The 11,553-nt window shown below is 42.1% G+C and overlaps 1 protein-coding gene across 2 annotated transcripts in view; it reads right to left on the minus strand.

Moving 5' to 3' along the window:
- ADAMTS17 (ADAM metallopeptidase with thrombospondin type 1 motif 17) overlaps nt 1-982 on the minus strand; it is a 145,800-nt gene extending 144,818 nt beyond the window's left edge. For both annotated transcript variants that reach the window (XM_072148604.1, XM_072148603.1), the window contains exon 1: nt 743-982. In XM_072148604.1, the coding sequence (XP_072004705.1) occupies nt 743-782 (40 nt within the window). In that variant the 5' untranslated portion in view covers nt 783-982. The remainder of the gene's footprint in view (nt 1-742) is intronic.
- Nucleotides 983-11,553: the final 10,571 nt, after the last annotated feature.

The following is an 11,553-nucleotide window of genomic DNA, read 5'->3' on the forward strand; positions in this document are numbered from 1 at the left end:
CAGAATCGCAATTCTGAATGACTATTCCGGCATGCCTCAAAAACTGCAGACTCAGCAACATCCCTGATACCTCTCAGTTACACTCTGCAGCCGTGTACCCTTACCTTACTCAGCCCATCAACTTTTACCTTTCTCATCCTACAGTCGCTTAGCAACATTCCTAAAATTTGCTGGAGAAGGACAGTGGTTCACAGAACCAGTCCAGATGTTCTAGTGCATGTGTGGCAGTCTCCAGCCTCTGGCTGCAAGCAGGGACCTGGAAGGTCCAGCAGTACAAACAGACAGGATGCCTGGAAGAGCGAGGACTGCGTCAAGCCAGAATCTGGGAATATTCAACGCGCCTGCGCTGCCAAAGTGACGTTAACCTGTTAGCTGCCAGAAGAGGCCCAGAGAGTAAAGGGGATTCAGGTCATCCAGAATTCCTATCTGATGTATAATGATTTTCTTATTTTCTGTCTAATGAACACATAGGGAAGTGATGCTCCTGTACAATTAGCTTAGTCCTAGCTCCATCCAGAGCATCATTTATATTATTATAATGGGTCTAAGCTCCAAATTATAAATTACTTATATTCATGCATTAGTCAAATGGACATATAGCCAGGCATAGAGAAATGACACTGTGCACCCTCGCCCTGGTGATGCCAGAGATTACAGTCTGTACAATGTTATAACAATACAGGTCATAAAATATTTATACAAATATAATAATAACTTAGAAAATAGTAACAACTTTTCATACCTGCTGCAATCAGGAGCGATAGTAAACTGAGAAACAGCATCCTAAGGGTCCTGTCACCTTCTCTATGGAGGTTGTGTGATGCTAGTAGTAAATGACTGCTATGTGATGCATGCAGAGATGTAGTCCCGTAGTGCTGGTCCTGCAGTCCTCTGATATAGCAGCAGGCAGTGCAGACCCTATCCCGGTGCACTGAAGACGATGCCCGGTATTTGCAGGTCTTCAACCTTTGGAAAAGCAATTACCAAAGCAGACACTGAAGTGGACGTCCACGACCCGCCCCCCGGGCACACACATAGCCAATCAGTGCTCGGCCAGGACCGGGGACGGCTCAGGTATTGGGAGAGGGAGACAGCTGGGGGAGGGCTCTGCAGCAGTACACGTGTTTGGCTCGCAGTACACACACATGGGCGCTAGGGGGAGTGCGAGGTGTGATAGATAAGATGCGCGGCCAGGTGTGAGGGCGGCAGGCGGGGAAGTCACCTCACACCCTGCGCACATTTACTTCACAAACTGAATGTACAAGCGCAGCTATGTCTATCACACATACAGTGCATCTAAACTTTATATAAAAGTCCTTCATTTCTACTGTACGGCCCCTTTCACACTAGCGACCTATATTTGACGTGTAGGGCACCCATTGCAATCTGACCCACATTTATTTAAGCTCATGCACCAGATAATTGTCTGGCTTTGCACGTTCGTTAGTGCAAACTGCTTGCACATCTAATATATAAAGTGTCCGCAATACATTTGTGGTGCATGTGACGTGTAGTGTCGCTGTACTTCACCCAACGCAAAACAAAATGCTGTGATGAAACGGGCGTTTTGGGGCATAGTCGGACCGTGCGCCACATTTATCCTGCAGAGTCCGACAGAATTGTGTTAAAAGTGCTACCGAAAAATTGGTTCATTCTGCCTGAGGGTGCGGCCTGAGGGTAGCGCCCACCGGTGCGGGCCTCGGTCCGATCGCATCGGCGTTTCTATGGAAACGCCTGCGATCGGGAACGAGCCGTCGGTGTTTCGCGTTAAATTAAATTAATTAACGCAAAACACCGGCGGCTCGCTCCCGATCGCAGGTGTTTCCATAGAAACACCGAAGCGATCGGGCTGAGGCCCGCCCCAGTGGGCGCGACTTTGTCTGCGTTTGCAAGCGCAGACAAAGCGCTACGTGTGGCGCCAGCCTAAGGGTGAAGACCGCATTTTTTAACGCATCCGTTTTTTACGATCTGAAACCGCACTTAGTAAAAACGGCCTAAAAACGCCACGTGTGTCTTCACCCTTAGACTTGTATGCAGTGTTTTTTACGTGCGACTTGCAAAAGTAAAGCATGCTTAGTTTCACTCGCTTTAAAAAAATGTGCGTGAAAAAAATGTAAGTTTGACAACACCCATTAACCAGCATTTATCAAAAAAACTGTGCAGTTTGCCTCTGTACTGTGCAGGGTGCGCCAGATTCATGAATTTGGTGCAGGTTCTGTATGAATTTGGAGCGCCCTGCACTGCTACAGCTGAAGAGGGATTTGCCTAATTAGACAGCCATTAACACTTGCATTCATAAAACATAACTGTTAATGCATTTTTAACACATGCGTTAACATTTGCCTTTTGTAAACGCAAGTGTTAACAGCTGTTTAATTAGGCAAATCTCTCTTAGGCCCATTCTACACTTGCGAGTGTGATCCGATGAACTCGCATCACACTCGCAACGCATGCTGCCGGGAACGCACGGCCCGAACGCTGCATCGCTGGAGTGAACTGACATGCTGAGCCGCGGTGCAGCTTTCGGACCGTGCGTTCCCGGCAGCATGCATTGCGTTTTTGACATGCATGCGTTGCGGGTTTTTTTTCCCGGCAGCATGCATGCGTTTTTTGACAAGTTTGAATTAAGATAATTGGTCAAACCTGTCAAAAACGCATGCGTTTTTTACGATCTTAAAACGCACTAACTAAAAACGTCCCAAAAACAGCCTAAAAACGCCACGTGTCTTCACCCTAAGGACGTTTTATACCGTTTTGGGGCCGTGTGTTTTTAGATAGTGAAAAACGCATGCGTTAAAAACCAAAAACGTTTTCCAAAAACGCGTGCGGTTTTGTCCAGTTTTCGGAATTTGCGCAATTAAAAACGGACAAAAACGCATGCGTTTTCAAAAACTGCATGCGTTTTTTAAAAACGCATTTTTTCACATTCTGAAAACGCACTAACTAAAAACGGCCTAAAAACACCATGTGTGACATCACCCTAAGATGACTTTCTTGTAATTTCAATTCTTTTGACCCCATTTCTTTTAGATATAGCCCCAGTCTCTCGTGTTTAGCAATGGTACTTTCCTTAACCCCTTAACGACCTGGCACTTTTTTGTTTTTTTTATTTCCATTTTTCACTCCCCACATTCAAAAATCTATAACTTTTTTATTTTTACACGTAAAGAGCTGTGTGACGGGTTGTTTTTTGTGTAACAAATTGCACTTCATAGTGATGGTATTAAATATTCCATGCCATGTACTGGGAAGTGGGAAAAAAATTCCAAATGCAGTGAAAATGGTGAAAAAACACATTTGCGCTGTTTTCTTGTGGGATTGTATTTTACGGCTTTCACTGTGCACCCCAAATGACATTTTATATTTCGGTTGACGGAGCTGTGGGTGGAGTCATTTTGTGCAACTTTTGATGACATTTTCAATGCTACCATTTTTAGGACTGTATGACCTTTTGATCACTCTTTATTGAATTTTTATATTTTTCCAAATGGCAAAGGAGTGACATTTTCGACTCTATATTTTGATAGATCGGGCATTTTCGGACGCGGCAAAACCTAATGTGTTTATGATTTTTACTGTTTATTTATATTTATATCAGTTGTATGGAATGGGGGGTAATTAGATTTTTTTTTTTTTAATTATATTTTTTTTCTTTTACTTTTCCTATTTTTCAGACCCCCTAGGGCAGTGTCCGAACTACGACCAAAACCCACGTATTTTTCGCAAAGTGCCAATGCGGATTTTCCATACTGAGGGATTTTCCACCTCAATCATTAACGTGCAAATTGCACATTGTAATCAATGGGTTAAAACGAGACAGCCTCTGGTCCTTGGAAGACTTGAGGCTGTCATGGGGACCGATCGCCGCTCCCTGATGACGTCATGGGGAGTAACGATCATCACCAAGAGGGCGGCACCCATGCGCTGCCATCTTTTTTGAGCTGCAGGCAAAATATAATAACGTTTTTTCACTGCGTTTAACCCTGTAACTGAAAATACTGCCCAAAGTCAAAAATAGCACTTTTTTGCCATTTGGAAAAATATATAAAATTCAATAAAAAGTTATCAAAAGGTCGTACAGTTCTAAAAATGGTGGCATTGAAAACGTCATCAAAAATCACAAGAAATGATACCACCCACAGCTCCGCACAACGAAGTATAAAAAAGTTACCAAATTGTGTTTCTTTCATGACCCGGTGTGGTGCCATCATCCAGAAAATCAACTTTGAAGTGAGAGGAAAGTTGGTTGTATAACGTCAAGGAGGCGGAGATTTAAACACTGAAGTCAATCTCTCTTTTCCTCATAAAACCCCTTTAATGCCACCACACTGGATTATAAAAGAAACAAAAACTACAAGGCGTTACTTCTTGTCTAGGTAGCCTGCTCCTAGCACATTTGCTACTGTCAGTGATTTCATCCCATGAATTTTTTACCCATGTCACAACCTCTTGTAGTTTAGGCTGATGCTGATTTCTCTCCATTCTATTTTCAATGTAGTCATTTATTTCCTTGCGCAAATTGTCCTTGAATGGCTTATTTATTGCAATGTCAAGTGTCTGGAGATAGGCCGTCATTCCTGCTGTAATCATTATTGTATCTACTTCTCTGTCGTGATGAAATTTCTTCATGTCTATAGCACGGTGTGTGCTGGCAGCATCCCAGACTAGCAGACCTTTTTGGCTCCCTCGCATAACAAGCGTCAGCATTAAATCGACCTACTTCCTTATAACTGCTTGTGTGCCCCTGGCCTTTTCAGTTTCAAGAATAAAAATGCCTGAAACATTCAATTTTATCCTTCTTACCCTGAGGGTGCGGTCACACGATGCAGTTAAAACTGCATTGCAATTAGTTTTGGGGTGGTTTTAGGTGGTATTACTTATTTTAACAAATGAAAGACATAAAATCAACAGGTGAATGACATTTGTGGAACAGCTTTCGCCTCCAAAATCAAATTCACTTGTTCAGTTCATGTCTTTCACCTGTGAAATTGACAAAACTGCACCTAAAACCAACTCAAAACTAATTGTGATGCAGTTTTAACTGCAACGTGTGACCGCACCCTCAGTAATGATTAAAGGTTTGTGTACCAGCTATCTCCCGCCACCTTTCCAACCTGCTGAATCCGCTGCTGATGTTAAGGCCGTTACCTGCCATTTGAAGTTAAAAAAAGAACTGTACCGTATTTTTCGGACTATAAGACACACAAAAAATCCTTTGATTTTCTCAGAAATCAAAGGTGCGCCTTATACTCCAGTGCGCCTTATATATGAACCGTACTTACAGACAACAGCTGCACAGGTCTGCCACCAGCTGGTCATTCATCCTTATAATCAGGTGCGCCTTATAGTCCAGTGCGCTTTATATATGAACCTAGACGTTTTAGCAGGCATTTATTGTTGGTGCGCCTTATACTCCGGTGCGCCTTATAGTCCGAAAAATACTGTAAGTTGATTTGCACAAAGTGCCTACGTGTGATCCCTGGATCAGGCTGCTTCACCATCTTGGGCTCCCCATCCTCCATAACCGAGGGATTCCCATATACACCTCAGGGGTTGCCCCAGGGAGAAACCTCTTTTATCAGCCTCTCCCTCTACTTTTCTTGCACACACCACCTGCTGGAGACCTGCCAGGCTGCAGGCCCGCCATCCGGTCCCCATACCAAGAACCGTGACCACAGCGTGCCCAGGGCCGCATAAGCCAGCCACTCCGGTATTCTGGGGCCCGGCTTTCTACAACCACTGAAGAAAGTCTAGGACCTGGTGGGGTATGTTGCAGCGGCATGTCATAAATACCCTTAATGACCGCCGTAGAATCCTGATATGGCTGTGGTTAAGGAGTTAATATCCCATTCAAGAGCCACAGACAAAGGAGCACATTTACTAAGGGTCCGCATGGTGTATTTTCGTCTGGTTTCGCGACTATTTCTGATTTGCACAGCATTTAAGTGGGGTTTTTGGCACGCGCGATCGGATTTTGGCACAATTGCGCCAACTTGCATGCGACACAAATCGGGGGGCGTGGCCGAGGGACAAGCCAACTGATATGGACTAAGCGCAGGATTTACAATTCAAATTGTGTCGCAAGACAATGCAATCACATACACCGGGAAGAAGAAGGTGAACTCCGGCGGACCTCAGTGGGGGAAGCGACACATGCAGGAAAATGGACGCATCTTGAAGAATTGCGCCGGACTTCATCCTTGTCGAAGAACGCACCTCGGGGATCACGACAGGACCGGGTTAGTAAATCTGCCCCAAAATGTTCAAAAACATATTTCAGTGAAGAATACTCATGTAATTCCAATCCCTATTTTCAAAGTAATTATTGAGCTATTGAAAATCTGCCAAAAAAAATTGTACTTGGCGAGTGATAAATATATTCTATGTTTTCTGTGGGGAAAACAAATCTATGGTGCGTATATGACATTTTGAAAACCTCATTTACAAACATAGTAATATGGGACATCTGAGGCTGGCCTAGGACTCTATGAGGAATGTTTAGTTTATTAGCATAAAAAAAAGCATAAGAGCATAAAAACCAATTACTCAATCAATAAATCTTTATTAGTGCCAATATTTAAAAACATTTAAAAGTACAACTAATGTGCACATAAAAAAATCTGCATCCCATTAGTTTTTGTACAAATTGTGACCAGAGGTAAATACATATGCAAATGTGTCACAAGTGATAAATGAATTCTGGTAAACTATAAAGGTAATGAATATGTACTGCAAAAAATATAACAATTATAGCAGACCATATAACATTAAGACAATAAAGCATCAGTTATTACACATTCTAGCAATTTACAGGGTAATATACACTCACCGGCCACTTTATTAGGTACACCTGTCCAACTGCTCGTTAACACTTAATTTCTAATCAGCCAATCACATGGCGGCAACTCAGTGCATTTAGGCATGTAGACATGGTCAAGACAATCTCCTGCAGTTCAAACCGAGCATCAGTATGGGGAAGAAAGGTGATTTGAGTGCCTTTGAACGTGGCATGGTTGTTGGTGCCAGAAGGGCTGGTCTGAGTATTTCAGAAACTGCTGATCTACTGGGATTTTCACGCACAACCATTTCTAGGGTTTACAGAGAATGGTCCCAAAAAGAAAAAACATCCAGTGAGCGGCAGTTCTGTGGGCGGAAATGCCTTGTTGATGCCAGAGGTCAGAGGAGAATGGGCAGACTGGTTCGAGCTGATAGAAAGGCAACAGTGACTCAAATCGCCACCCGTTACAACCAAGGTAGGCAGAAGAGCATCTCTGAATGCACCGTACGTCGAACTTTGAGGCAGATGGGCTACAGCAGCAGAAGACCACACCGGGTGCCACTCCTTTCAGCTAAGAACAGGAAACTGAGGCTACAATTTGCACAAGCTCATCGAAATTGGACAGTAGAAGATCGGAAAAACGTTGCCTGGTCTGATGAGTCTCGATTTCTGCTGCGACATTCGGATGGTAGGGTCAGAATTTGGCATCAACAACATGAAAGCATGGATCCATCCTGCCTTGTATCAACGGTTCAGGCTGGTGGTGGTGGTGGTGTCATGGTGTGGGGAATATTTTCTTGGCACTCTTTGGGCCCCTTGGTACCAATTGAGCATCGTTGCAACGCCACAGCCTACCTGAGTATTGTTGCTGACCATGTCCATCCCTTTATGACTTCCAGCACCTTGTTGAATCTATGCCACGAAGAATTGAGGCAGTTATGAAGGCAAAAGGGGGTCCAACCCGTTACTAGCATGGTGTACCTAATAAAGTGGCCGGTGAGTGTATGTGATGCCTACAAAAATTTCAGCTGGGCAACAAGGCAGTGAAAAATATAAAGGGGACTGAAATCTCCCCATGTGTATTGCCAGTCCTGGCTTCCTTGGGGGTGATGAATGTGCAAGGAATAGCCATTTATATACCTGACTTACCCCCGGATAGGATGCAAACGAAACATAGTTTCACCAATGTTAATCCTATTTTTGGAAATTCAATGGTAGTCCTCTTCATGTATCATATTTCACCAAAACATTAGGAACTTAACCATTTTTCTTAATAGAACTAAATGGTCCCCAAATTTTTAGAAGGACGGACCAAACTGTAGCAGGAGGGAGCTAAATACTATTTTTAGGGCTATTTCTTTTGTGGCCCATAACCTTTGTAAATATTAATTCACCCAATATTCAAATTTTCTAAAGAGCCCTTAAAAAGGGCTATACTACTCTACATTAGAGGAACCTGCCACCGGATCTACCTTAATAGGTAGATCCTTGGTGGTAGGTTTCCTTTAATAGCTCTTATTTCATAGCTACACATATATTTAGTAAAAAGGTGCATAGCGTCAAGGGGTTAATGGCTCTTATTTCATAGGTATACATATATTTAGTAAAAAGTTTTGGGGGAAATTTCCATCATATTGCACATGAAGTCATAAGGAAACATATAATGCCTACATAGGATCCCACTGTGCACATAATCATAGCAAAGTATGCCTTACCACTATGAAAATCGCTACCTCTGCATTCAGGCTCCTCCTGAAGAAGCAGCAAGCAAAACGCACGTCGAGGCGAGGGGATAACGACAGCTGAATGCTGCAGTAGCAGGGGCTGAGCCCTCTTCATACATAGGAGGGGTTTGTTGCATATTGCAGCAAACCCCCACCGCTAATAGCTGTGGTCGGCCGCTATTAACTCCTACGATGCCGCCGGCAAAGCTGCAATCCGACGGCACCGTCATCCTGGATCCCATCGTCGCTCCTCCAAACACCATTGTCAGACCTGAGGCTGTCTGGTTTCTGCCAGTGGCTCATTGTAATGTATACTGTGCAAAAATGCCATAAATGCCATATACTTCAATTAAAAAAAAAGTTTCAAAATTGTTTTTAAAAAAGTTAAAAACCTAAAACTTCAAGACACCCCCATTTCCCTAGAACTGATATAAAACATAATAAACAGTAAAAATCACAGACACAGTAGGTATCACTTCATCCCAAAATGCCCGAAATGCCTAAATATAAAAACGGGTATTGCCGCCGGTGAACCACTTAACGGAAAATACTGCCCAAATGTCCGAAACGCGGCTTTTACACCATTTTACACCAAATAAAAATGGAATAAAAAGTGACCAAAATGTCGCATAGACCACAAAATGGTAGCATTGAAAACGTCCGCTCATTTTGCAAAAAATGACACCTAACACAGCTCAGTACACCAAAGTATGAAAAAGTTATTATCGTCACAAACGGCAAAATTTTTCTTTTTCATACACAATCGTTTAACTTTGAAAATGTGTTAAAACACAATAAAACCTGAATAAATTTGGTATCTCCGTGATCGTGCCGAATAAAAGAATAGAGGTGTTATTTGGAGCACACGGTGAAAGTTGTAAAAACTGAGCCCACAAGAACATGACGCAAACGTGATCCACATTTGGAATTTTTTTCCAGCTTCCCAGTATACGGCATGGAATAATAACAATAATATTGTTACGCACTGAATAAGCCCTCACACAGCTCTGTAAACGGAAAAATGAAAAAGTTATGGACTTTTGAGGGTGGAGAGCAAGAATTGAGCGAAAAAAACCTTGCGTCCTTAAGGGGTTAAGGAATTGCATTAGTTAGCTCCCTCTTGCTACAGTTTGGTCCGTCCCTCCAAAAATTTGGGGACCATTTCGTTTAATTAAGTATGTCAATGTGATGTTTTTTAAACTATATGAAATGAAAATTTCTTATGTTTTATTAAGAAAAATGATTCCTTATGTTTTGGTGAAGTATGCAAACGAAACATGGCGTGCGTGTCATAGAACGGAATACAAGCATGTACAAAATGCTGTGCGTGTATAAAAAAACCCAGAAACTGAATCATGCGCTTGCGTACAAAGTTTCAATATATACGACTCTTGTATTGGTCAAAAAAGAATACTGAAATTACTTGTTAGAGCATGCACCAGTGATAACATTTAAGCGCATGCATGCATTGTAGCATGACTTTTGTATGCAATGCTAGCAACTTCAAGATTTAAAGAGTCCCCTTGTGGGAAAATGGTAGCAACAAGGACCTTAAAATATTGGGTCTTGAAAAAATTCATTTGAACATCAGGGGTGGCAATAGTTCTAAACGGCAGAAATCGAAATGGATATATCAATTAAATGTTCAGAAAGTACCTTGGAAATGCTAACCTCTTATGTGCAAAGGCCTAAAGTTCCAATGTGCTGAACTAGTTAATAAAAGAAATGAAGCATAAAGTATTACACTTACAAAAATTTTATGAAAGACATACAAATACATAGTTAATGAGTCATAATCAATAAAAGGAATAATGATACCATAAAAGCACAGCCATGTACACACCGATCCAGGGGCAAGCCCACAAGAATAAATAAACCATAAACATATTATTAATACAAGTAGAACGAACATATAAAAAAGATAATGTGAAAATAATAACAAGTCAGAACAGATATGTATATCGAGGGGGCATATACTAGGCAAAATTGAATCGACTGGACAAAGGATGGAGGAGACATCATAGGACTGGGGTTAGGTACAAGATAGGTTCCATAGGTTGGTTGAATTTGTATGTAAGTTGAAACTATATATTTTAGAATTTTGAAATCTAATTGATATATCCATTTCGATTTCTAGACATTTAGAACTATTGCCACCCCTGATGTTCAAATTAATTTTTTTTAAGACCCAATATTTTAAGGTCCTTGTTGCTACCATTGTCCCACAAGGGGAGTCTAACATGAAATTGTTTGATCTCTTATATAATGCACTGCACAATTTGTGAAGTGCTAACAGCCATCTATTAGGCCAGGAATAGATGCTTATCACAGGCAGCCCTGGGGTCCTTCACTGGACCCCAGGCTGCCGTGCTACACCAACGGCACCCTGTGCTCCCTCTGCAGCCGTGTAAAAACTGCGCTCCATGTTTGACCAGGGTATTAGTGCAATAAATATATTGTACTGGGTGAATGATAAATATATTGTATTTCATTTTCTGTAAGGGGAAAAAAAAATCTGTGGTGTGTTTGAAAACCTCATTTACCAACAGTAATATGGGACTCGGATGGACGTTTACCAGCACTGTTTACACATCATGCCAAATTACTTTGGCATGTCTGCCTAACGCACCAAAAAACCTTGCCCTGGCGGGGCCTCCGTGCATTGTTGTATGCAATGCTAATTTTACTGTCATAACTGATGCAAGCTCCGATGGAGGCTACACACGAAGCCTCTGATGCACAGATGAACAGAGAAATCTTTTCTACACTGCAAGATGCTGTATCTTGGTAAATAACACAAATAAATAATTTTTTTTACCAAGCAAATGATAGATGATTACTGATAATATATCGATTGGGTCATCCATACGTGATCCATGGTAAAAAGTGCCTTCTCCAAACAAGAGCAAACATGTAGCAGTAAACCTGTTCAACATTTACAGATGTGGCATAATCCTAGGTAAGCATATCCTATGCTCGCATGGTGCTCTGCTAAGTGATCTCACACTACTAAGGAAATCCTAGCCCCCAAAAATCTCCCAGCTGTGAGAG

The sequence above is a fragment of the Engystomops pustulosus genome, chromosome 4 (assembly GCF_040894005.1).
Source record: "Engystomops pustulosus chromosome 4, aEngPut4.maternal, whole genome shotgun sequence".
Lineage (NCBI taxonomy): Eukaryota > Metazoa > Chordata > Amphibia > Anura > Leptodactylidae > Engystomops > Engystomops pustulosus.